The sequence below is a fragment of the Sylvia atricapilla genome, chromosome 13, assembly GCF_009819655.1.
Source record: "Sylvia atricapilla isolate bSylAtr1 chromosome 13, bSylAtr1.pri, whole genome shotgun sequence".
Lineage (NCBI taxonomy): Eukaryota > Metazoa > Chordata > Aves > Passeriformes > Sylviidae > Sylvia > Sylvia atricapilla.
In genome coordinates, this window is record NC_089152.1 from 282,284 (window position 1) to 306,118 (window position 23,835).

The following is a 23,835-nucleotide window of genomic DNA, read 5'->3' on the forward strand; positions in this document are numbered from 1 at the left end:
GTGAGCAGTTTTTTGGCTCCTGTGGCTGTAGAACCTCAGAGGATCCTGTCAGGGCAGACCTGGCAGGATGGGGCACTGATGGGCACTGCTGCATGGAGCAGCTGCTCCTGCCATCTTCTGGGCTGCACTGGTGCCTCTGAGCCATGCTCCTAAGTCTGAGAGGAGGGTTCATGATCCTGGCAGATGCGCGGCCGTAGCTGTTTCACCCCCTCGCTGCATCACGGCTGGGGGCAGAGAGGCATGCCCGGCAGCCCTGTGAGGTGTGTGGGGCACAGCAGCTGCTCAGATCCATGCTGATGGCCACACTCTCTGCTCCTGCAGCTGGGCCCAGAGAGCTGCTGGGACAGCGGGTCTGCTCCCCGTCCGTGGCGTTGTGCCGCCTGCAGCCAGGTGCTTCCCGACGCAGGCGTTTTCTTTGGCAGGGCTGCGGGGTCAGCGCGGGTCCCAGGCCGGTGGTTTGCGTAAGAGCGCGGTACTTCCTGCCTGCCTGCCCCGCAGCACCGCGATAAGCCCGTGGTGACAAGGGCCCTTTGTCAGCTCCTCTCAGCACCACATATCACAGGGTGCAGCAGCTCCTCACCCGTCTAGGCACGGCTGCCAGCGCCCAAAGGAGGCATCCAGAGATAAAGTTCATGGGTGGAGCAGGCATCCTCCCTCCCATCACCGGTCCGGACTCCCGCTCCGGACCTGCCCCTGTCCATGTGTCCTCCATATAACCCCATGGGGCACAGCTGGCTTCCTGTGCCCCCCAAGGGCTGGTCTGGGCTCGCCAGCTACAGGGACGACTCCTGAGCATGCTGCAGTGACACTGGGGTGAGTGCTGCTTATCTGATGGGTACCTTCTGCCCCTGGTGGGACCATGCCCCTAACGGTGTGCCTGGAGCACCACAGGCCCTGTGGCTGGTGATCTCTGGTACAGCACTTGGGGGTGGATGCCAGGGTCAGCCCACCCTGATTGCCTGCGGCCAGGGTGCTGCCCTGCAGAACTAACCCAGTTTAGCACAGCAACCTGCCCTGTGCTAGATTTTCTGGGCTGTTCTCAGCATCTCGGTTACCAAGGTGACAGTTTCCTGTGTGATTGCTAATGCTTCACGATCTCGATCATGGTATCTGAGTGACTTCCTTTTCTCTGTAAAGAGCACTAGGACCTGCTCCTGCCGGGGGCTGCCAGACTCGTCGCAGGTGTGGAGGATTCAGGTCAGTTTGGGTTCAGGTCACTTTGGGTTCTGCAGCATTTGTGTTGCTAATGACACGGTCCCGTGCACACAGTGGGTTGTTCTTTACAAATGACTGAAGCTGTGTTTCACTTCTCACCTTTTCTCCTTGGTGGAAGTCTCTCTCTTGAAAACGGGGCTGATAGATTTTCCTTGTGTTGTTTCGTACCACACAGTTTCTCTGTCAGGCTGCTGCACACCGACCTGGGGTTGCAGCCCCACGGTACGGACCTCTTGGGAAGTGCGATTCCCGCAGCCTGGCTGGGGAACTCCGTGCTCCGGGGTCTGCCAGGGCTGGACCAGGCTCATCTGGCGGGCTCATGCCCTGCCAGCCCCATGTCGCAGCAAAATGCACCACTTGCTGCACCATATGGGAGACGGGGCATCTTCTACGTGCCTTCACTGCAGGCACCCTTATACCCCTGGTCAGTGCCGCGGGCCCGTGGCGGAGGCTCACGGCTCACAGCGCAGATCCGGGTCCCCTGCCTGGGCTGGGGCATAGGTACCCTCGGCTGGGAAGGACAGCCCCATGCTCGGCTGCAGGAGAGGCCGTGCAGAGCCCCGGGCCGTGCCCGGTATTGACGACGCGGAACGGCCCCGATTCCGGTCGTGCCCCGAGCGGGCGGCGCGGAGGGGCTGCCGGGGGTCCGTGCCAGACCCGGCGCTGCAGCACGGGACGGGAGGGGCGGGCGGCGGTGACGGCATCCGGCGGCGCCCGGCACAGCGGCGGCCGGGCCGGGCCGGGCCGGGCCGAAGGAGCCGCGCGGGGCCGGTGGCTCGGCCGTCGGGGCGGGGCCGGGCGGCGCTGACAGCTGCGCGGCGTAAACAAGCGGCCCCGCCGGCCGCCCCGGCCGCCCCTGCCTGGGCCGGGCCCGGCTCCGGGGCGGGCGCTCCGGGCGCCCCGCGGCGTGACGCGGCGCCGCCGACAGACGGGCCCGGCTGCCGACGGGACGGAGCGGAGCGGGCAAGGCCGCGCGGTAAGGGCGCGGGAGCGGCGTCGGCCTGGGATGGCTCGATCCGCCGGCGACCGCGGTTTTGACAGCTGGGGCTGCTCTGCCGGACGGGACCCGGGCGGCGGCGGGGCGGGGGCCGGGGCGACCGGCGGGGCCGCAGCCGCTGGGCAGCCCCATGCTTAGGGCGCTGCCGGCGGGGATGTGCGGGCCCGGCGGTCCCCGGGAGCGAGTGGGGGGCCGGGCGGCCGCTCTCGGGACTGTCGCGGGGGCAGCCGGAGCCGCCGGTGCGGGAGGCCGAGGGGGAGCCAGGCCGCGTCCCGCCCCGGCTCCAGCCCGGCCGCCGCCGTCCGGAGCTCCGCGGCTGGAGCCGCCCCGCGGGTGCAGGCCCGGGCCCTCCGCTCAGCCCGGGGCTACGGGGTTGCTGCTTTGCGGGGCTGGGTCCTCGGGCAGCGAGCACCGGCCGAGCCGCGGTGCGGAGCCGGGAGCGCGGCTCCGGGCTGTCCCAGCACGCAGTGGTTCTCCGGCGGGGTTGCCCCGCGGGATCCGGGCTCTCCCCCGGCGGCCGGACCGTCCCCACGTGCGGCGGTCACCGCTGGAGCGGGACGGCTGCTGGCGCCGGGATTAACGAGGTGGGGAAACTGTTCGGCTCGGGGGTCAAGTATTGGTACGGACACTGGTAGACCGTGGCTAAGAGTGTTCCGTTGTGCCGTGCTGTGGGCCTTGGCAGTCTGGCACCCGGGGCTCCCGTACAGCCTCCGGCGGGTGCTCGCGGCTCTGGGTGCTTTGACGGGGCGGTCCGGCCCGGGGCTGGCCGAGGTGTGGTTGCTTGTGGAAACCCCATTCTGCGAGTCCCTGCGCTGTCTGTGCGGTAGCCTAATGCGGGGTCTCCGGCGGCGGCTCGGAGCTGTCTCTTCTGGCAGCGCCACAGGCTGCCAGCTCGCTGTAGCCGCTTCAGGACGGAGGGCGATGTGGCTCCTCTGGGCACTTGCCGGCTCTCACCTTTCCAGCTGTCTCTGAAGGAGGTCAGGGTCCCTCTGGAGCTCCGGGTGTGGAGCTTATCCTGGCATCATCATGTGGTGGATTCCCTTACACTGGGTGGGTCACTCCTTGCTCTTCCCCTACAAGCTTCTTGCGTTTGCCCTCCTACAAGGTGTGAGCTGTTCCTGGGCATCCCTCGGTTCATGCTGGAGGTGACAGTCTGCCCCTTTTCCTGGTCCTGGTTTCCACCGGGTTGTGGGGATGAGTCACACCGGTGTCACCATGTTGTGCTCCAGGGGAAGGGCAGAGCTGAGCTGCTGCTGGTGACAGGCAGCACAGCGCTTGCCATGGCTGCCAGGTGCTGCCTGGTCAATGGCTGTGGAGATGAGAGCCTGGGGCTGTGCTAGCTGGAGATCAGGAGCTCCCCTTGACTTTTGTCCCTCCAGTCTCTCCTTGTGCTGGGGTTTCTCACACAGCCCCTGGGCACATCTCCTTTGGTCTCCCCTTGGGACTGGAGAGGCAGGCCCACCTCTTGTGGTTGCTCCCACCTCTGTACCCAGATAGTCCCATCCCAGCTGGAGCGGGGTAGCGGCAGCAGGAGGAACAGTGTCCCTTGCCTCGCCTCTCCCCCGCTTTGGTGCCCTCCTCTCCCTCCTGGTTGACCCCCTGTGTTTATAAGCAAACATTGGGTAATAGGCAAGGTAAACAGCATCTCCATGCAGGAGCAGACATGTGGGCACACTGCCAAGCCAGGCAGGTCCTTGGCTGTAAGTGTGCTGTGGGGGGCAGCCGGTGCTGTGTGCCCAGGCCCCCTTGCCCAGTGGGTCACCCATGTCTCAATATGGTGCTGCCTGCCCTACCTAGGTCTGAGGAAAGGTGCCCTGGGCCTGACCGCTGTCGTGTCTCTCTGCAGATCGTGCTTCTGTCCTGGACGGTCTGTTCCTGTGCTTTTGTGGCCTTGGCCCCATGTGGGCTTGGGCTGAGCTGGGACCAGCAGGACAGAGAGGCCAGTGTGCCTCGGAGTGCTGACGCTGGGAGGCTGCTGGACCTCCTGCTCCCAGGACCCTCCTGCTCCCCAGCCTGAGGAACCCCGATACTCTGATGGATCTGAGGCCCTGCGCGCTGCTGTTGCTCTGGACTCTGGTGGTTGCCCTCACTCTCCTGGACCAGGAGGTGCTAGCCCAGCATATTTACACCAACACCTGGGCTGTGCTCGTCCCTGCAGGACCCCAGGAGGCTGACAGGCTGGCCAGGAAGCATGGATTCCTCAACCTAGGTCCGGTAAGTCTCCTGCTTTCCGTCGTCTCATGGAACTAGTGTTCTCTGCCATGGTCTGGGCAGGCCCTGAGCCTAGTCCCAGAGCTGGCTTGGGGCCTCTTTTTGGCAGCAGGGCCACTGTGTTTGTGCCTGTTTGCTGTGGCCTTCCAGCGTTTGCTGCCTTGACTCGATGGTGGCAATTAACGGTGTGGAGCCTCCCCCTGTCACTGGGTCCTTCTGGTCACATGGTATGGCACAACGTGGCACAGCACACTGCCTGCAGGATGGGGAAGGAGGAAAAGCCCTAGCATGAAGGAACTGGACTGGAAGTGCTGTGTGATGATGGACAGGAAGGCTTCCAGATTCCACTGTTGCTCCCCACGGCAAGCTGCCCAGTGCAGCATGGCCTCAGCTCAGCAGGACAGTAGCGGCACCTCTGAGCTATCCCCAGAGGGGATCTGACAGCAGTTGTGTATTCTTACCCCTGAACTGTCCTTGACATAAGTTGTGTCAGCAAGTTCCCCCAACTCTCAGTTTTCCCTGCTGTCAGCCAGTGTGCAGTGTGTGTGGCTGTGCTGGGAGTGAGCTGTCCGGGAAGGAAGTGCAGGGTGAAATCCCAGAGGAAATTGCACAACTGGTGGCTGTGGTGTCAGGACCTTGCTGTGAGCAGCTGCTGGGAGCAGTGGCAGTAGGAAGGTGGCTGCTGCAGGAGCCAGGGGGACCTTGTCCTGCCACCCAAAAGGAGCCCTCCACAGGCACTGGGTACGCAGAGCCCTCTGGGTCAGAGAGCCCCAAGTCCTCTGGGATGTGTGCCATAGGAGTGAACTGTGGGGGTTGTGGCTGCACCGAGTGAGGGTGTCCATGCTGGATGGGCCATGGCGTGGCCTTAGGCAGCTGCTGTCAGTGTGGCAGTGGCTCAGAGCAGATCTCAGGAGAAAGAACTTGTCAAGGCAAGGCAGCTGCCGTGCATAGGGGACTGGGAGAGTGGCATGTCGCACCAGACTGGATCTCTCATGACACCCCTTGGAGTGGGGACGGAGCTGAAGTACCATCAGCCTGCTCCTGGCAGTGCTTCCTGTCATGCTGTGGTGCGTGGTCCCAGACCTGGCTGCCAGGGCCAAGGGGCACTGGTTCTGTTGTTTCATCTCCACAGTGCAGGGCCTTGTGCTTCAGGTGAGAGCCCAGTCCTCTCATAAATTGCATCCCTGTGAGCCACAGATGCTCTGTGCCAGCTCTGCCCTGGTCTTCCCCCCACACGGTGGTTCTGTGGCTGAAGCCTGGCACCTCTTCCCGGCTCCCCATCCTCTCACAGCAGTGAGCCTGCCCTTGCAAGCAGAGCCCCACATGCTGCAGCAGCCCAGGCTGTGGCAGGAGCTTTTGGTCTGGGCATGTTTTCTCCTGTTCTGCAGCCTGTCCCACTGTCTGTGCTGCGGGACAAGGTTTGGCTGGCCAGGACTTTGCATAGGGGTCCTGGCAGTTCAGTGGGAAAAGTAAGGCTGGGAAGAGCCTGGCTTTCCCTCGCAGGTTTCTGGACTGCTGCCACTGGGACAGGATGTGCGGCCAGATTGGGCGTGTGGGGTCTGGGTGCATCTGACAGTGTCCCAGTGAGAGGGCCTCAGAGTCCTTATCTGAGAGGATCCTGGCCTCAGCCTGGGGTCTGGACACTGTCCCCAAAGCAGTGCTGTCCTGGCATACCCCTGGCTCCACTGCTGCCTATGAGGTGGGAACCAGTGGCACCTTGAGCAGAGGGCCTGTGACTGGTTCCTGTGGCCTTGGGGAAGGCTTGAGGGAGGACACAGGAGACATTGGGGGGGTTGTGGATCAGAGGTGGGGGCTGCGTGTAGCAGTGAGGTGGATGTGTGGGGGTTTGCACTGCTGAGGTTGTGCAGAGAAGGGGGAACAGGTATTGCCCCCTGCAGCTGGGATTGGGGTCACTAGGGAAGGGCACTGATGGTGCCATCCCTGTGCTGTGGTGGTGGGACAGTGCCATCCTGGGAGGGGGTGGTTCTGTCTCCCACATCACTGGGCTGCAGGTCCAGCATGTTGCTCCACTCCTGGGGCCATGGTCAGGCGTGCTGGCAGCCTTCTAGCCCTGGGACTGGCCGGGGTAGTTGCGAGCTCTGGCAGGGGTCAATCAGCAGCATTGAACTGGCACCAGGGACACGTGCTGGGGGATGGCTTTGCCCTTGCTGAAGACAGGGACGGTGGAGATTAGGGTGGAAGTGTGTGGGCTGACCAGCTCCTGGCTGTCACCACAGTGTCAGTGCAGACCTAATCCAGTTGGATGACCAGTCAGAGTGTCATCTGTGCGCAGGAACAGTGGACTCTGTCCATACCCCTGGATGGGGGTGAGGGATGATGTGGGAGGGCAACCAGCTCGCAGCTTGCATTTCCCCACCAGCCTGTGCAGAGGCTTTGTACTTGACACCTCCACAAGGGCTCTGAACTGACAAGCATCCTGGGCTGTCATGGAGGAACACAGTGTGCCAGAGGAACAGGTCCAGGGTTTGGGCTGAAGTGCATACCTGGGAGAGCTGGCTTCTGCTCTGGGCTGGGGGATGCTCAGCTGGGGGCACCTTGCTTGGCCCAGTCTGTCCAAACTGGCAGCACACCTGCAGAGCTCTAATAAGCTGGGGAGGTTTGTTAACCTCAAACAGACTGTTTTGGAGCAGCCTGAGATGGAGGAGGGTGAGATGTCCTCATATTCCTACAGCCCTTGCAGCCCAGCCCCTCCAGCTCTGGCACCGCCTGGGCAGCTGGATCCTGCCTATGGCTGCTGCCTGGGCTTTGTGACTCACAGGGGGCTGGGTTCATGCTTGGCCCCCTCTCCCCAGTTAGGGCAGGCTGCTGGGCTGGGAGGCCTTGGGTGGCTAGGGTGGGGCCACTGTGTCCGTCAACCCCAGGACGTGCAGGAGAGGATACGGAAATGACAGTACTGGAGAGGGTTTGGGGTTTAAAAATAACCATCTGGGCAGCAGCATGGCCTCCTGGCCCCACCAGCTGTGCTGGATTCCCATCCTGTCCCAGCTGGGCTGTGCTGGAGTCCCAGTCTGAGCTGTTCCCACATGGGAGTGGAGCTGGGGTGAGCACAGCTGCTTGGTGGCAGGAGTTGGACCCCGCTGGGGCTGGATGCCTGTGTGCCTCTTGCTCTGCCTCACTGAAACTGGCTGTGCCCCAGATAGAGGCTGGCACTGGCTGGGGGTTCCAGTGGGGCACTTGGGGAGAAGCCAGCAGCCTGTCCAGAGGTGCAGAGGCTGGTGCAGACCCTGCCCTGGCTGGGACCACCTGGGGTGTGGAGCCTTGAGCCACTGAGACCTCCTTCCAGGATGAGCTGATTGACCTGGGAGAGACGCAGTGGGTTTATCTCCTGAGTCTGGTGTCTCTCACAGGCTGACTCTGAGAGGCCTATCCCTCTGCCACTGCTTGCCTGGGGCCTTCCTGCTAGGGCAGCAGCTTTTTTGGACAATGTGAGATTTGCTGCCATGTGGGGACCTGTGGGAGGATGAGGTGCACAACGGCTGCATTTCTGCTACTCCAGGGTCTTTCCAGCTGCCACAGCTTCTCACAGGAAGTCCTGCCGAGAGTACCAGACATAAGCCTCGCCAGCCACTCTGGAGGTGGGGGGCAGCCTGTGCATGGCAGCCCTGCAGCTCAGGATTGCAGATACAGGGTGTAGAGAGTCAGGGAGTCCAGGCTGTCATGTCTGTCCCATGAGCAGCATTTCTCTGTTGCAGATCTTTGGCGACTATTACCACTTTCGGCACCGTGGCGTGGTGAAGCGTTCGCTGTCGCCCCACCAGCCCTGGCACAGCCGCTTGGCCAGGGAACCGCAGGTATGAGTGAGGACGACCTGACTTTGGTCCTGGGCACTTCTCGAGGGCATGTGAGCCAGTGCTGGGCGCAAGACAGGGCTGAACTGCCCTAAGCATTCCTTGGCAGAGGCAGGTGGGAGCCCTCCATGTGTCTGGCAAAGGCAGGGGGTTGGTGGACCCAGCATCATTGCCTGTGGGTTGTTGCAATTCTGGGGCTTGGGAGAGCCTCTGTTCCCAGGAGAGCTCTTGTACACAGGACAAGGTGTGCAGGGCAATAAACAGATCCCAGAGCAGAGGTGTGTGGGGGCTGCTGTTTTCCCCATTGTCTGGCTTCAGCCCAGGCCCTGGAAGGCATGTGGTGTGGTGTGGCAGCTCTCAGCAGCCCGTGTCTCAGTGGAGCTTGGCACTCTGACCGTCCCGCTCCACTGAAGCACAGCCTTGGCAGGGCACAGACAGGCAGGGGGCCTGGAGGAGCGGACTGGGGTGGCAGTAGCTCTGACAGGTCCAATACTCTGCCAGGCCAGAGCTAACTGTGAGCTTCCTGGGAAGAGCCCCTCCAGGCAGGTTGAGGGCTGGGGTCATGAGGAACTCATGGCATGAGAGGCAGGGGACCCCATGCCTTCTCTGCCCTTAGGTGCAGTGGCTGGAGCAGCAGGTGGCAAAGCGCAGGACCAAGCGAGACGTTTTCATGGAGCCCACGGACCCAAAGTTCCCGCAGCAGTGGTACCTGGTGAGTGTTGGGGGAGGAAGGGGCATGGGGTCAGGATTCCGGGTGTGAGTTTGGGGACACAGATGTGGCAACCTAGGAACTGCTGTCAGGCAGCAGCTGCTAGGCTGGCAAGAGGGAGGAGGAGGAGGAGAAGGGGGAATGCCTGGGGCAGCCACCCAGTGCTGTGTTATGGGAACACCCCAGGGAACAGGCTCTGTTCGCAGAGTTGTGGCTCCTGGCTGGAGTGCTGGGAGGGCTTGGGGGAGCCCAGGGCCAGACTAGGAGGTACAGCCTTTTGCCTGGCCCAGGAATAGGTCCATGCCTCTGCCTGCTTCCTGGAGCTTGGGTATAAGCCTTATCTCTGCAAAGGGTCCCTTGTCTGAGGGACTCAAACACAGTCTGGGGCTCAGTCTTGCTTTCAGAGCAGCCCTTCTCAGCTAATTGTGCCCAACCCTATGCCCAGGTCCCTGGGGTTCCTTGTCACAAACCACAGAAGAGCAGGGTGAGAACTGGGTGGGTTTTGGGCACACACCCATCACAGTGGCCATGGCTGGGTGCATCTCCTAGCGCCAAGGCTTCTTTTGACAGTACAACACAAACCAGCGGGACCTGAATGTGCGTCAGGCCTGGGAACAGGGATACACAGGCAAGGGCATAGTGGTGTCCATCCTGGATGACGGCATTGAGAAGAACCACCCTGACCTGGAGGCCAACTATGTGAGTTTGGGTGATGGTGCAGGGCAGAGTGCCATGGGAGCTGGTCTGGGCAGCTGTGTCCATGCTGGGCAACCCCAGAGCTGAGGTACAGGGCTGGTGCCGCCATGGTGGGATTGGAGCCTGCCCACCCTGCTCAGCTCAGCCTCAGGCCATGGAGTGCAAGCATGAAGTAGGGGCAGTGGGGCTCGGTGGCTAAGGTAGACAGTCTCCAAGTGTCTAATTTGTCTTCCAGGACCCAGGGGCAAGTTTTGATGTCAATGACCAGGACCCAGACCCGCAGCCCCGCTACACGCAGATGAATGACAACAGGTGAGGCAGAAGGGAGGGATGAAGATACAGTGCCTAGGTGTGGCTTAGCATCACCCCACATGGGCTGCTGGGAACTGTGAGGCTGGCAGCATACTTCTGCCCCATGGGGAACCCTTCCCCTCCCTTTTAGACATGACCAGCATCTTTTTTCTGCCCAGAGCCAGTGTGGGCTGTTCAGTGCCCTGGCTCTGGAGCAGGAGGGCAGAGAGGAGCCATCATTTGCTACCTGGTTTGAGGGGATTGGAGGCAGCCCAGGTGTAGGTTGCTGGGGCTGCAGCCAGTACCAGCCCCTGTGCTCCTCACACCCTGTATGAACGTGCTTTGTCCTATTTTGGTTGCAGACATGGCACACGCTGTGCTGGGGAAGTGGCTGCTGTGGCAAACAATGGGATCTGTGGTGTTGGTGTGGCGTACAATGCCAGGATTGGAGGTGGGTGCTGCCCTGCCCTGCTCTGTGGGCGTTGAGTGGCTGCCGCAGCAGCTGAGCTGGGGATCCTGGCACTGCTGGCTGCAGCAGCCCTGTGACAGCTCTTGGCACAGGTGGCAGGAGGGGTTGGAGGGTTCTCACCAGTGACACCGTGGCCGGTCTGCCCAAGCCGGCTGCCCGTGACATTTGCTGTCTGGCCCTAGGTGTGCGCATGTTGGATGGGGAGGTGACAGATGCTGTGGAGGCCCATTCCCTGGGTCTCAACCCCAACCACATCCACATCTACAGTGCCAGCTGGGGCCCTGAGGATGATGGCAAGACTGTGGATGGCCCGGCCCGGCTGGCAGAGGAGGCTTTCTTCCGTGGGGTCAGCCAGGTGAGAAGGAGGGTTTGCTGAGGGAGCACTGGCCTTATTCCTGCCCTCCTCCCAGGCCACCCTTCCCTCTGCCTGCCCTGGCCCTCCCAGGATGAGCCATCTTCCAGCCCATCTCTAGGATCAGGCTCTGTTAGTTTTTCTTGTTCTTTCTGTGTAATGGCTCTGAGTCAGGACTCCTCCCATGTGGTGTTATCTCACTGCTGTGAGGGCTCCTGTGTGGGCTGCTCTCTCCCTGCTCTCCCAACTCCTCTCCTGGTTCTTGTCTGGTTTTGTGCCAGTTGCTCACCCTTGCTTTCTCCGCCCATCCTCCTGCACTGTGCCTCTGTGCCCAGTGTCACACACCTGGGGAGCTGTGTCGTGTTCTGCCCAGGATTCCCTACAGAGATGTATGTGGTGCCATGCTGACTGTCACATCCTCTGCAAGGGTAGCTGCCACATTTGGGTGCCAGGGCGTGGCAGGGACTGTGCTGTGGGCTTCTGCAGCTCTGCCAGGCACTGCAATCCCATGCAGACTGAGTCAGGCCAGGTGACTTCTGAGCAGAAAAAGACTTGGGCTCCTGGAAGCCTCACATTGTGTGGGCCTCCTGCTGCCTGGTGTGTCACCCACTGGGGCAGCCCTGGAGCCTCTGCCGAAGTGCTGGGCACCCTCCATAGGAATAGTGGTGGTGAGGCCACCTGGTTGGTGGGCTGTGACTGGGGTGTCATGCCGTCCCCTGTGTCCCAGCTGCATCTGCTCTGTCTGTCCAACTCAGGCTGGCACCAACCACTTGCTCCCAGCTCCAGCCTGGGGTTTCCTGTGTGTGGCAGTGTTGGTGCTTGCCCTCACTCTGCCTCTGTTGCCAGGGCCGAGGCGGGCTGGGCTCCATCTTCGTCTGGGCATCTGGGAATGGGGGTCGTGAGCATGACAGCTGCAACTGTGACGGTTACACCAACAGCATCTACACGCTGTCCATCAGCAGCACCACACAGTACGGCAACGTGCCCTGGTACAGCGAGGCCTGCTCCTCCACCCTCGCCACCACCTACAGCAGCGGCAACCAGAATGAGAAGCAGATTGTGAGTGGGGGCTGCTGCTGTCCACAGGGGGCTGGGGGCTCAGGGAGTGGGATGTGCCTGCAGCATTTCCTGCCCTGGCACTCCTCCTCGCAGGTGACAACTGACCTCAGACAGAAGTGCACCGAGCTGCACACCGGGACGTCGGCCTCAGCGCCCCTGGCCGCTGGCATCATCGCCCTGGCCCTGGAAGCCAAGTAAGGGCAGGACAGAGGGGGCTGGGCAGGGGGAGCTGTGCCAGCCCCATGCAGCAGTGGTACCTGGACGTGGACCTGTCTGGGGCCAGCAGGAACTAGCACTGACTTGAGCTCCATGTCTCCCTGTAGCAAGAACCTAACGTGGCGGGACATGCAGCACCTGGTGGTGCAGACCTCGAAGCCAGCTCACCTGAATGCCAATGACTGGGTGACCAATGGTGTTGGCCGCAAAGGTACTGGGGTGCTGGGGTGGGACCAGGGTCTCCCAGTCCCACATGTACCAGTAGCCTTGGGGTGCTGGGGCAGAGTGCCCTGGCAGCCCTGTGGGGTGAAGGAGGCAGGGGGGCCCAGTGAGCATGCAGCTTGGCCAGGCAAACATCCGTCACTGGGTACCTCAGGAGTGGCGCTGACCCCCTCTTTGTCCACAGTCAGCCACTCATATGGCTACGGGCTGCTGGATGCTGGGGCCATGGTGAGCCTGGCCAAGAACTGGACCACGGTGGGACCTCAGAGGAAGTGTGTCATTGACATCCTTGCAGAGCCCAGGTACGGGCTAGTGAGCCCAGGAGAGGATCACTCGGCATCTGTTTTGCACAGGAGCTTGAGAGCCTCTGGGCCCAGAGCAGGGAGTGGGGACAATCTTGGGGACTGAACTGCTGCTGAGACCCTTGGAGCATCCTCCCGTGAGAGCCTAGGGAGAGCTGGGAAAGGCAGCTCCAGCCATCCACCACTGATGTCACTGATGAGCCTCCCTGCTGTGGGGCTGGGCCAGTGAATGTGGGCAGACTGGGGCACTGCGGTTGGGGTACAGCCAGCACGAGTCATCCTGGACAGAGAGGCTTTTCAGGGGGCAGACAGAAGCTCCTTTGACTCCTGCTTGGCTGCTGCTACCACAGTGCAGCATGTGCAGTCTTGTCTGTGGCCAGGGCACTCCCTAGGGGCTCCTGGGTGGGAGGATCATGTTTCTGTGCATGAAGGAAGCTAGGGCTGGGCCCTGCCCTGGCCCCCCAGGGGAGCCAGCCCTGTGTGGATAAAGCAGGCACATCCTGTGCTGGGGGAGCAGCCACATGCCAACAGCAGGATGGAGATGACTCTGCCCCCACCTCTGGCTGTGCCATGCAGGGTGTAGCTGGCCTGCAGTGTGTGAATAGAGACTATTCAGGACTTGCATGGAGTGGTGCCTGTGGAGGCAGCACTGAGCAGCACAGTTCCCCCCCCATGCCCAGGAGCTGGGGCACCCCTTCTCCTACCTGCACCCGTCTGGGAATGGTACAGTGGTGGTGCCACTCTGACCCACTGTGAATTTGATTCCTGCTCTGGCTGCCCTGGTGCCCAGTCCCTGGGACAGTTGCAGAGTCCCACAGCAAGGAATGAGGACTGTAGCATGTCCCCTTGGTCTGAGACTGGCCTCACCCATGCCTGTCCTCGGCAGGGACATTGGGAAGCGCCTCGAGGTACGGCGGAAAGTGGATGCCTGCCTGGGGAAAGCCAACTACATCAGCCGGCTGGAGCACGCGCAGGCCAGGCTGACGCTGTCCTACAACCGGCGGGGGGACCTGGCCATCCACCTGGTCAGCCCCATGGGCACCCGCTCCACCCTCCTGGCTGCCAGGTGGGTGCTGGGCTGTGGAGTGCCCCAGGCTGGCCCCTGGCTAGGCTGGCACAGGTGACTTTGGGATATGTTTATACACACATCTCGCCTCTGATGCTCAGGCCACACGACTTCTCGGCTGATGGCTTCAATGACTGGGCCTTCATGACGACACACTCGTGGGATGAGGACCCCTCCGGGGAGTGGGTGCTGGAGATCGAGAACACCAGTGATGCCAAGAACTATGGTAGGGGTGTGCTTCCCCATCCACTGCCTCTCTCCGAGTCTGGGATGTGAGCTGTGTGGTCACCTAGCTTCCCTCCCCACCCTGCTCCTGAGCTGTGAGAGGCCAGTAACATCTTGGATGTTTTGGGTGATCTGGCTGAGGAGAGGCTGGACTTGGGCATGTGGGATGGTGCTCCAGCCCCTCTGGGGCAGCGGGAGTCCAGGCAGAAGGAGACCCCATGCTCACTCACCTGACCCCCTATCCCTTGGGCCTCCTGTGCAGGGGCATGGCCCCACAAGAGGCACTCTGGCAGGTGGTGGGCACAACCCTGCTGTCCCCTGGCAGCCGGGATGGGGACCAGCATGAGCCCTGTGCCTGTCATGGGCATGGGTGGTCTCATGGGTACCTCTGTGGTCCTCATCGTGCATTGTTGCAGGCACGCTTACCAAGTTCACGCTTGTGCTGTATGGGACGGCCACCGACTCCCCCAGCCTCTCCAACCAGCTGGAGAGCAGTGGCTGCAAGACCCTGACCCCCAGCCAGACCTGTGTGGGTGAGTATGGGGACAGCAGGGTGGGAATGTGGGCATAAGCAGCCCGCGGCCCATGCTGATTCTGCCTGTCCCACAGTCTGTGAGGAGGGATACTACCTGCACCAGAAGAGCTGCCTGAAGCACTGCCCTCCTGGCTTCGCACCTGGTGTCCAGAGCACGCACTACGAGCTGGAGAACAGTGTGGAGCCCATTGCACCCCACCTCTGCCTGCCCTGCCACCCCTCCTGTGCCACCTGTGCAGGACCTGGTCCCAACCAGTGCCTCACCTGTCCTGCACACTCCCACTTCAGCAGCTTGGACTTCTCCTGCTCCCACCAGACACAGAGCAGCCGTGCGTCCCCTGCCCTGGTAGATGGCGAGGGACCAGCTGAGGCCCCCCCTCCAGTCAACTTGCCTGTCCTCATTGCCAGCCTCAGCTGCATCCTCATCGTCATCATCTTTGTCACCATCTTCTTAGTGCTGCAAGCACGCTCAGGCTTCAGCCTGCGGGGTGTGAAGGTGTATGCCCTGGACAGTGGGATCATCTCCTACAGGGGGCTCCCCTCCGACATCTGGCAGGAGGAGGGTCCCTCTGAGTCGGACGGTGAGGATTATGAGGCCCACAGCGAGAGGACTGCCTTCATCAGAGACCAAAGTGCCCTTTGATGAGCCCTCCTGCCCCTCCCTCCTCCCTGCCCAGCACTGCAGGACTGAGGCAGGTGAGGCTGAGGGGCCCTGGACTCTGCCCCTGTCCCCTTCCTGCACTGCAGCAGCCTGGGGCTCTCACCCACTGGCACCGTCCCTCAGCCCCAGTCTGGGCGGCTAGGCATGGTCCTGCAGGCACCATCCCCAGCGCAGCATCGTCCCAGTCTTGCACCATCTCTCCTGGCCGTGTGTCCATCCTGTGCCCCATGCTGGAGTGTTTGGTGGCAGTGGGGCCCCTGATACTTCTGGCCATGTGTGGGCAGCAGTGTCTCCCGTGCTGAGTACATGGCTGCTGCTTGGGGTCCTGTGGGTTCTTCTGGGTGGGGCAGCATGTAAAGTCCCTGGGTTGCCATGGTTCAAGGTGGGCTGGCTGGGGCAGGGGTGGCTCTGCTCCAAGGGCTGAGTCCAGCCTGTGCCACAGCATCCCCTGCCCCTCCCACCCTCTGCATCCCAGGCTCTGTTTGTTGTGTCCCAGCTCCCTGCCACCTCCCATGGGCCTGTCCGTTTCCACCCGTGCCCTTTAACAGCAATAATGGCCAGGCCTCAGCTGCTGCTGCCCACTGCCTGCCCATCCCACCGCCACTGCCTGCAGTGGGTAGGAGCCCTGGCACCGGGGAGCATCAGGCTGGGCACCACCTGACCCAGTGCCCATGGCACAGCCCACAGCCTGGGCAGGGACCCCTTGCACAGTCCCTGCTTTGGGGGGCTGCCTTGGGCCCCTTGTGTTCTGCCCCTGGGCAGGGCTGTAGGTGCTGCTGGCTGGGACTGTCAGGTAGCGCCAGTGCCAGCACTGCCCCAGCTCTGCCTGCATCCTGCCTGTGCTGGGCAGTGCCCAGCATTCCTGCAGCCTAGCCCCCGATGTGCCTTGCCCCCACTTGGTGACAATCTGTTCTGCTCCCCGCTGGAGCCCTTCCCCTTGCTGCCCCTTCCCTGTGGGCTGGGGTCCAGTGCCACGAGCTCCTTTGCCGTCTGCCGCCGCACACTGGGGCCATGGTGTCGGCTCCTACCTGCGCCAGCCATGGACGGAGCCATTGGCCAGGGGCCACAGGACTATTTTTCTATAACAACTTTTTGGTGCACAGTAATTTTTTCTTGTAATTTAATCAGCCGGGAGCTGCCTCCTGAGCCTGTTTTTAATTTAATGGATGTGGATATAACGCTAGAGAGACTGAGTTATTAAATGTTCAGAACTATGCAAACCAGCTCCGCTGCCTGTGCTCTGTATGCCGTGGGTGCCCTGGCTGGGGCTGTGGCCTGGCTGTGGGGGCCATGGGCCTCAGGGCCACCTAGATCTGCTCTGTCTGCATGTGCGTGTGTGTGCACACAAAACGCCTGGGGCCCTTGCACCCCTTTCCCACAGCACGTAGGCTCAGTCCCTTCAACACAGCCTGGAGCCCAGCTGCAGCCCGTGTCTAGCATCACCCTGCAGCCAGAGCGCAATGCCCCCGGTACAGGAATGACCAAGCTGGACCTGGGACTGTGGCCACTCACACTGTGGCCAAACTGCAGACACAGCTCCCCTCCCCAGCCTCACTGAGCCCCTCAGGGGAGGGTGAGGAGCCTGTTGGGGCTGTGCTCTGTCACAGAGGCAGCTCCTCCCTGCGGAGTCCCTCAGCCGCGCTGCGTCCTGGGCCGTGGCAGCTTCCTGTGGTCACAGCAGGTCCCTGTGGCATGCACGGCCTGCAGCGCGCTCACTGCTCTTCCTCTTCTCACGAGGCGGGGCTGTGGGCAGGCAGCAGTCAGGGCTTCCAAAGAGAGCTGTTGCACTTGCGGTCAGATGCAGAGCTGCCCAGCCCTGACTGCCCAGGAGGGGCCTGGCGCAGGTGGAGAGGGGACCCACGCTGCCTGGGGGGATGCTGAAGGGATGGTGGTGGTGGGAGAAGCAGTATGGTGGCAGCTCCTGCCTTGGAGCTGCTCCAGGGCAATGCCACCCCACATTGCTCTGCTATAGGAAGGTGAGTCCGCAAAGCTCCCACCTGACATGCTTTTTCCCTGACTTCCTCTAAAAGTGGAGTTTGCCTGGCCGTGTCCTGCAGGTGACATTGAAACTCCTCTGGTGCCGGAGCCTCCCTGCCAGTCACAGGAGAAGGCTCAGGCTAAAACATCCAGGTGGTGGCTGGGCTGAGCTGAGTGGGGCTGACCTGGGCTGTGCCACTGGGCAGTGGCAGTGGTGGTGGCAGCTGGCCCTGTGATGCAGCTGCCAGGGCTGAGCAGTGACACCGTAGTGGCAGTGAAGCCCTTTGAAGGGGTGGTGCCCAGGGCTGCTACAGGGAGTGTGGTCCTAGCTATGTGGATGCAGGGTGGCAGCAAGGGCTGGGGGGCATGGCACTGTGGGTGTCCATCAGTGTCCTGCAGCCTTTCATGGTCACAAGGGCCAGGCTTGGGATGGTGACAGGGTGGCCTTCAGTGGGGCTGCACAAATTCCTCAGGACCCCCCAGGTCCTGCAGTCTCTTGGAGTCAGGCAGGACCAGGGATGGCTGAGGGAGCTTTGCTGGGTGGGACTGGCGCTGAGTGAAGGCTCCACAGGAGCAGTGGAGCCCTAGGTATATAGGGCTGGACCTGGTGGTGTCAGGCTGTGGTAGGAGACAGCTGCGAGGGTGGTGGGACTGGGAACTGCCCAGCTGCAGCAGAACTGAGCTGGTGTCGTCTGCTGGCGCGGGGACTGGCAGGGAGGGGAGGAAGTGCAGGAAATCTCGCAATGGCTGTATGGTCAGCACTTGGTTTCCTGTTCCTCCCCGGCAGCCAGAGCTGCACCAGGTCCAGACTGCGCCAGTCCTGGCCCCAGCAGGACGCCAGCAGCAGCTTCACAACAAAGACCTAGCAACAAAAGTAGGTTGGAAAGAGTGTGCCCTGGTAGGGTACTAGCAGAGAGAGGGGGGTTCCTTTGTAGGGCTGGGGAGGTGGGTCTTGGTGAGGTGAAGGACTGTGCCAGGGGACATCCTGCCCTGCACAGGGAGGTGCCCCAGCTCTCTCCTGCTGCGCTCTTGCTTCAGGGCTGGGCACCCGGGGACTGCCATTGGGATCAGTTTGGCTCCCAGTGGCCACACTGAAGTCCTGCATGCTGGGATGTGTCCAGGTTCAGCACCTTTCTCTGAGGCTCAGCACCCTCCTCTGCTTCTGCTGGCTTCCCACCAGTGTCCCGGCCCCTGGGAGCTCCCACACTGTGAGCACAGGGGTGACAGACAATGGGCAGGAGAGAACTGGAACTGCCAGAGAGAGGGGCTAGTGCCTGCTGGTGGTGGGGGACACGGCCACGCTGCCCTTGTGGAGCAGCCCTGTGCATGGCAGAGGTGACACTGCTGTGTACGGCTCCACACTTCCTCCTTCCCAGCACCATCCCCATAGGCCTCAGTTCCCACAGGGCTTGGAGCACTCACCCTGCTGCTTTAAATATGCTTTGCAAGGCTGTTTGCAGTGGGCGGGAAGGGTCATCTCTGCTTCACAGACCAGATGATGGGGCAGGAGGGTGTGAAATGAAAAGGGCCTGGCCGCTGGTGCAGGCAGTGCAGGGCAGCAGCCTTGGCTCAGGCTGTCCTGGTGCCCTGCAGACTTCTCCTGGCTGGACGGTGGTGCCATGGGCTTTGGGCCGGAGCTGTGGTGCCCACAGGGGCACAGTGCACTGCTACGGCTGCAGGATGGGGAGCTGCGCCTCCTAGAGCTGATGAAGAAGTGGATGTCACAGCGGGCCAAGAGTGACCGGGAGTATGCGGGGATGCTGCACCACATGTTCTCCCAGCTGGAAAAGCAGGACAGCACTTGGCAACTCGGTGGCGACCGAGGTGGTCAGATCGAGAAGGTAGGGATGCCCCAGAGTAGGGCTGTGTCCTGCTGAGCCCAGTGAGGGGCTGGAGGATGCCATCTCCGTGCCATCCCTGAGTCCCTTTCTTGCAGTCCTGGTGCGTGTTGGTGAGCCGGACAGAGACGCTGAGCCAGATCCTGCGGCGGCACGCGGAGGAACTGGCAGCGGGGCCGCTGGCCAAGCTGAGCCTGCTCATCCGCGACAAGCAGCAGCTGCGCAAGGCCTTCAGCGAGCGGTGGCAGCAGCTCAGCCAGGAGTACAGCCGGGTATGTTGGAGCCAGCAGGGGCACGAGACAATGTGCTGGACCCACTGGCCGACTGTGTCCCTCTCCAGACGACGCAGCAGGAGGTGGAGAAGCTGAAGGCACAGTACCGCAGCCTGGCACGTGACAGCGCCCAGGCCAAGCGCAAGTACCAGGAGGCCAGCAAAGGTGCCAGCCTGGCCCCTGTCCCCTGCGTGACCTCCCAGCTTCCCTCATGCGTCAAGGATGGCTGGAGCACCCCTCACACTGTGGAAACTACAGCCCAGCCTGGAGTGGGTGGGGGTTCTGGGTGGGGGCAGCACAGAGGAGAGTCCAGCCTGGCCCCCAAGAAGCCAGACAGAAGTCTGGGGGCCTTGGGACACCATGCTGTGGGTCAGGAGCATCCCTGTGTCACAGTGTAACCACCCCAGGCCTGATCCCCCTGCCTGCCCTGGGTCCCTCACCCAGCCTTCACCCTCTGACCCCTGCCTCGGTGCTGGGACAGGTGATGTGCTGGCAGTTGGGGTTTTCCACAGCCTCTCTCCACAGACAAGGAGCGGGACAAGGCGAAGGAGAAGTATGTGCGCAGCCTCTGGAAGCTCCATGCCCTGCACAACCAGTATGTGCTGGCTGTACAGGCGGCTGCATTGCACCATCAGCACCACTACCAGCGGGTGCTGCCCAGCCTGCATCAGTCCCTCTATGGCCTGCAGCAGGAGATGGTCCTTGTCTTGTAAGAGCCCCGCTTGCCCCACAGCCCATCCTGTCCCCCCTCTGCCCAGCCATTACCCCACTGCCCATTCTGTGCCCTGCTGCCACCCCACTTCCAACCCCTGGGCACCCCCACGGCCCCCCAGAACCAGCAGTGCTCCCACAGAAAGGAGATCCTCAGGGAGTACTGGAGCATCAGCAGCCTGGTACAGGAGGACATGTTGGCCATGCACCAGGAGATTGCCGATGCCATCCAGGCCATCGACCCTGCCACCGAATACAGCAGCTTCATCCAGAACCACCAGTATGGCTCCACACAGCCGCAGCCTCTCTGCCAGGTACGGCCCTGCTGCCATTGGGTAGCAGTGGCCAGCACGGGGCAAGTGGAGGGAAAGCTGTGCTGGGTGCCCACAGGTATGAGTCTGAGATGCCACCAACTGTGTCCTTTGATGAGAGCCTGCTGGAGGACACAGAAAACCTGGTGCCGGGGGAGCTGCAGCTGAATGAGCTGACCCTTGAAAGTGTCCAGCACTGGTGAGTGGGACTAGCCATGGGCAGGGGGCAGTGAGGTGCAGGGGCTAAGCCTGCTGCTGGCATGTCTCTTGCAGCCTGACATCGGTTGAGGAGGAGTTGGTGGCTGCCACGGAGGCCGTACATATCAAGGAGCAGCAGATGCAGGAGCTGAAGGCAGAGATCCATGAAGAGGAGCAGCACCAGAGCCCCGGGGAGCGGTGAGGTGCAGCAGGGGGGGCTGAGGGGCCAGGGCAGCGGGTGCTGACTGCCCTGTCCCCTCCCCAGGGTGCACTTGTTGGGCAGGCGGCAGGGGCTGCATGAGATGCGGCAGCAGCTTGAGGGCTGCCTCTGCGCCCAGGCCAAGCTGCAGGTGCAGCGGGACCTGCTGGCCAGGAAGCTGGCAGAGCTGGGCGACAGGGATACCCTGCCCGCCCTGCCTCTGCCGGAGGATCGGCAGTCCATCTCCTCCACAGTGAGTCATTCTCGCCTCCTGTGCTCTGGAAGCTGCAGGGATGGGGTGCACAGCTGAAGCACAGCCCATGCCTCCTTCCAGGAGCAGGAGAAGAGTGGGGCCAGTGCACTGGAGACCCTCAAGAACCACATCACAGGCATCTTCAGCCCAAAGTACTCGGTGAGTCCTTGGGTGCCTCCAGCTGCCCCGCTCTCCACCCAGCTGCCTTGCTGAGCCTGTCCTTTCCTGTCTGGCTACACAGCACCCCTTGCTTCAGCACCTCCAGATTCTGCTCCCACTTGCCCTGGGCACAGCTTCCTGACATTGCTGCTGCCCCACCTCTGGCACAACTCAGGAGTGTGCTTGACTGATCTCACTTTGTCTTCTTCCAGCTGCCACCCCCCGTCCCCCTAATCCCAGATGTGCAGAAGCCGCTATGCCAGCAGGTCTGGTACCACGGGGCCATCCCACGTTCGGAGGTACAGGAGCTGCTGACCTACAATGGGGACTTCCTGGTGCGGGAGAGCCAGGGCAAGCAGGAGTACGTGCTCAGCGTGCTGTGGGATGGGCAGCCCCGGCACTTCATCATCCAGGCTGTCAATGTGAGTGACTGCAAGCAGGGGGGGATGGCTAGGGTAGCCTTGCATGGGTAGGCACAGGTTCCTGCCCGTCACAACCTCTTGGCCTCCCTCCCTGCAGAACATGTTTCGGCTGGAGGGTGACAGCTTCCCCACCATTCCACTGCTCATCCAGCACCTCCTCCAGAGCCAGCAGCCCATCACCCGCAAGAGTGGCATTGTCCTGGCCAGGGCTGTGCCCAAGGTGATACAGGCAGTGGGGAGGAGGATGGGGCCCTCTGTGCAGGGGCAGCTCTGCCTGGCCCTTTCTCCTGTCGATGGCTGGGCTGAGAGCCACAGACATGCTTCTCCAGCTAGACAGGGGGACTTGGACCTGGGGCTCTGCCAGCTCACTGGTGTCTGTTTGCTGCAGGACAAATGGGTGCTCAACCACGAGGACGTGCTGCTGGGGGAATGCATTGGTCGGGTGAGATGGGGTGCTGTGGGGTCTGCAGGAGGGCAGGGCTGTCCCCACAGGGTCTGCAGGAGGACAAGGGTTGCCTTGGGCCACATGGTGAGCTGAGCCTGGTGCACCTGTGTCTCGGAAGGGTAACTTTGGGGAGGTGTTCAGCGGACGCCTGCGTGCTGACAACACCCCAGTTGCTGTGAAATCCTGCCGGGAAACCCTTCCGCCTGAGCTCAAGGCAAAGTTCCTGCAGGAAGCCAGGTCCGTGTGGCTGTTGGGCTTCTCCTGTCACATCTGCCCATTCTTGGAGCTGTTTGACCTTGCTGGGACTGCAGCACCCTCGTGCTGAGAGCTGTGTCCCTGGGCTGGCTGGGAAGGGTGCCCCAGGGATGGGCTGTGCCTAGGGCAGCTGGGCCCCTCCTACACTCACTCTGCCCATCCTCGTCCCCACAGGATTCTCAAGCAGTACAGGCACCCAAACATTGTGCGGCTCATCGGCGTCTGCACGCAGAAACAGCCCGTTTACATTGTCATGGAGCTGGTGCAGGGTGAGGGGCCCCATCCCCACCGTCCCCACACACACGTGGGTGAGCCTGCCAGGTGTGCCTGGGCACCCACCGCCTCTGCAATCTGGGTACAGGGGGGGACTTCCTGACCTTCCTGCGCAGTGAGGGTCCCCACCTCCGGGTGAAGGAGCTGGTCAAGATGACAGAGAATGCTGCTGCTGGCATGGAGTACCTGGAGAGCAAGCACTGCATCCACAGGTGGGTCCTGGCAGGACAGGGGGAGCCCTGGAATCCTCTCCACCCCATCCTGTGCCAGGTGGAGCCCCAGGGACAGCCAGGCATGCGGCTGATTCCTTGGGGCTGTCTCAGGGACCTGGCTGCTCGCAACTGCTTGGTGACAGAGAGGAACACCCTGAAGATCAGTGATTTTGGGATGTCACGGGAGGAGGAGGATGGCATCTATGCCTCCACAGGGGGGATGAAGCAAATCCCTGTCAAGTGGACAGCCCCTGAAGCACTCAATTATGGTACAGGATGAAGCTGGGTATGGCCTGGCACCCTGCAGCTTATCTGGGAGCCAGGAGTTTGGCACTATCCCACTCCCACACACCTGGTCCTGGGGTGGGAGGCAGAGACCCTATGCACCTCAGCCCTCAGGAGAATGGGCACAGCTGGGCAGTGGTGACATGGGTGTCCCCTGCCAACACCATTCGTCCTATCTCATGTCCCCAGGCCGATACAGCTCAGAGAGTGATGTCTGGAGCTTTGGGATCCTGCTGTGGGAAGCCTTCAGCCTCGGTGCTGTCCCCTATGCCAACCTCAGCAACCAGCAGACACGGGAAGCAGTGGAGCATGGTAGGGAGCACGTCTGGGGCTGGCTCCTGAGAGTGCCCATGAGCTGTGGGTCCAGCACTGTGGAGCTGTGCCCGTGTGATGGGCCAGATGGGGTTGTGGGGGGTGAGGGGCCAGTGATCCATGTCCTCATCCTTGTTGCCCCAGGTGTGCGGCTGGACCCTCCCGAGCAGTGCCCTGAGGAGGTGTACCAGCTGATGCAGCGCTGCTGGGAGTATGACCCCCACAAGCGGCCCAGCTTCAGCACCATCCACCAGGATCTCATTGCCATCCGCAAGAGGGTCCGGTGACAGGGAGCACCAGAGGCCCTGGATCCATCCCACGGCAGTGCCTGGGGGCACAGCAGAGCCCTTTCTGGGCAGCGGGTACTGCAGGGTGGCTGTGTGGTGCTTGAGCCCCATGGCAGGGGCTCCTGCATGCCTCAGGATGGGACATGGCACCCACAGCTCTTGCCTGGTTTCATCTTGTACAATAAACACACGAGTTCTGCAGCTGTGCATCTACGAGCTATAAGGGGACATGGACTTGTGCTGCACTGGCACGGGGCACTGGGACGAGACACTGGGGCACTGTAATTATGCAGCATGACAGGACACTGACAGGGCACACGGCGCACCGGCATGGGGTACCGAGATGAAGTACCAGGATGGGGCGCACTTAGATATGGAGCTGGCACGGAGA

General features: G+C 62.1%; 2 protein-coding genes across 12 annotated transcripts; both read left to right on the plus strand.

Annotated features, from left to right (window-relative positions):
• The first annotated feature begins 688 nt into the window (after positions 1 to 688).
• Positions 689 to 18,740, plus strand: FURIN (furin, paired basic amino acid cleaving enzyme). Of its 6 annotated transcripts, none has more exons than XM_066328108.1 (17): positions 689 to 813; positions 1,138 to 1,197; positions 4,059 to 4,426; positions 8,137 to 8,235; positions 8,849 to 8,944; positions 9,512 to 9,640; positions 9,873 to 9,949; positions 10,291 to 10,379; positions 10,580 to 10,752; positions 11,596 to 11,808; positions 11,902 to 12,002; positions 12,132 to 12,235; positions 12,431 to 12,548; positions 13,435 to 13,614; positions 13,716 to 13,840; positions 14,256 to 14,372; positions 14,449 to 16,255. In XM_066328108.1, the coding sequence occupies exons 3-17, from the start codon at positions 4,247 to 4,249 to the stop codon at positions 15,015 to 15,017; spliced, it is 2,370 nt and encodes a 789-aa protein (XP_066184205.1). In that variant the 5' UTR covers positions 689 to 813; positions 1,138 to 1,197; positions 4,059 to 4,246; the 3' UTR covers positions 15,018 to 16,255. The 6 variants fall into 6 exon arrangements, 5 of the variants coding, with proteins under 5 accessions (XP_066184205.1, XP_066184204.1, XP_066184208.1 ...); XR_010744593.1 differs by lacking the exons at positions 689 to 813; positions 1,138 to 1,197 and adding exons at positions 2,044 to 2,191; positions 18,606 to 18,740 and having other exon boundaries at positions 14,449 to 15,070; XM_066328107.1 differs by lacking the exons at positions 689 to 813; positions 1,138 to 1,197 and adding an exon at positions 2,044 to 2,191.
• FES (FES proto-oncogene, tyrosine kinase) lies at positions 17,764 to 23,645 on the plus strand. 6 transcript variants are annotated; one of them, XM_066328106.1, is made up of 19 exons: positions 17,764 to 17,886; positions 18,692 to 18,853; positions 18,949 to 19,122; positions 19,191 to 19,287; positions 19,648 to 19,831; positions 19,976 to 20,113; positions 20,224 to 20,343; positions 20,418 to 20,540; positions 20,608 to 20,794; positions 20,876 to 20,953; positions 21,166 to 21,375; positions 21,473 to 21,595; positions 21,764 to 21,817; positions 21,939 to 22,057; positions 22,250 to 22,344; positions 22,437 to 22,560; positions 22,672 to 22,829; positions 23,035 to 23,157; positions 23,302 to 23,645. In XM_066328106.1, exons 1-19 carry the CDS (start codon positions 17,764 to 17,766, stop codon positions 23,442 to 23,444), a joined length of 2,535 nt encoding a protein of 844 aa, XP_066184203.1. In that variant the 3' UTR covers positions 23,445 to 23,645. The 6 variants fall into 6 exon arrangements, with proteins under 6 accessions (XP_066184203.1, XP_066184200.1, XP_066184199.1 ...); XM_066328103.1 differs by lacking the exon at positions 17,764 to 17,886 and having other exon boundaries at positions 18,611 to 18,853; positions 21,220 to 21,375; XM_066328105.1 differs by lacking the exon at positions 17,764 to 17,886 and having other exon boundaries at positions 18,632 to 18,853.
• Positions 23,646 to 23,835: the final 190 nt, after the last annotated feature.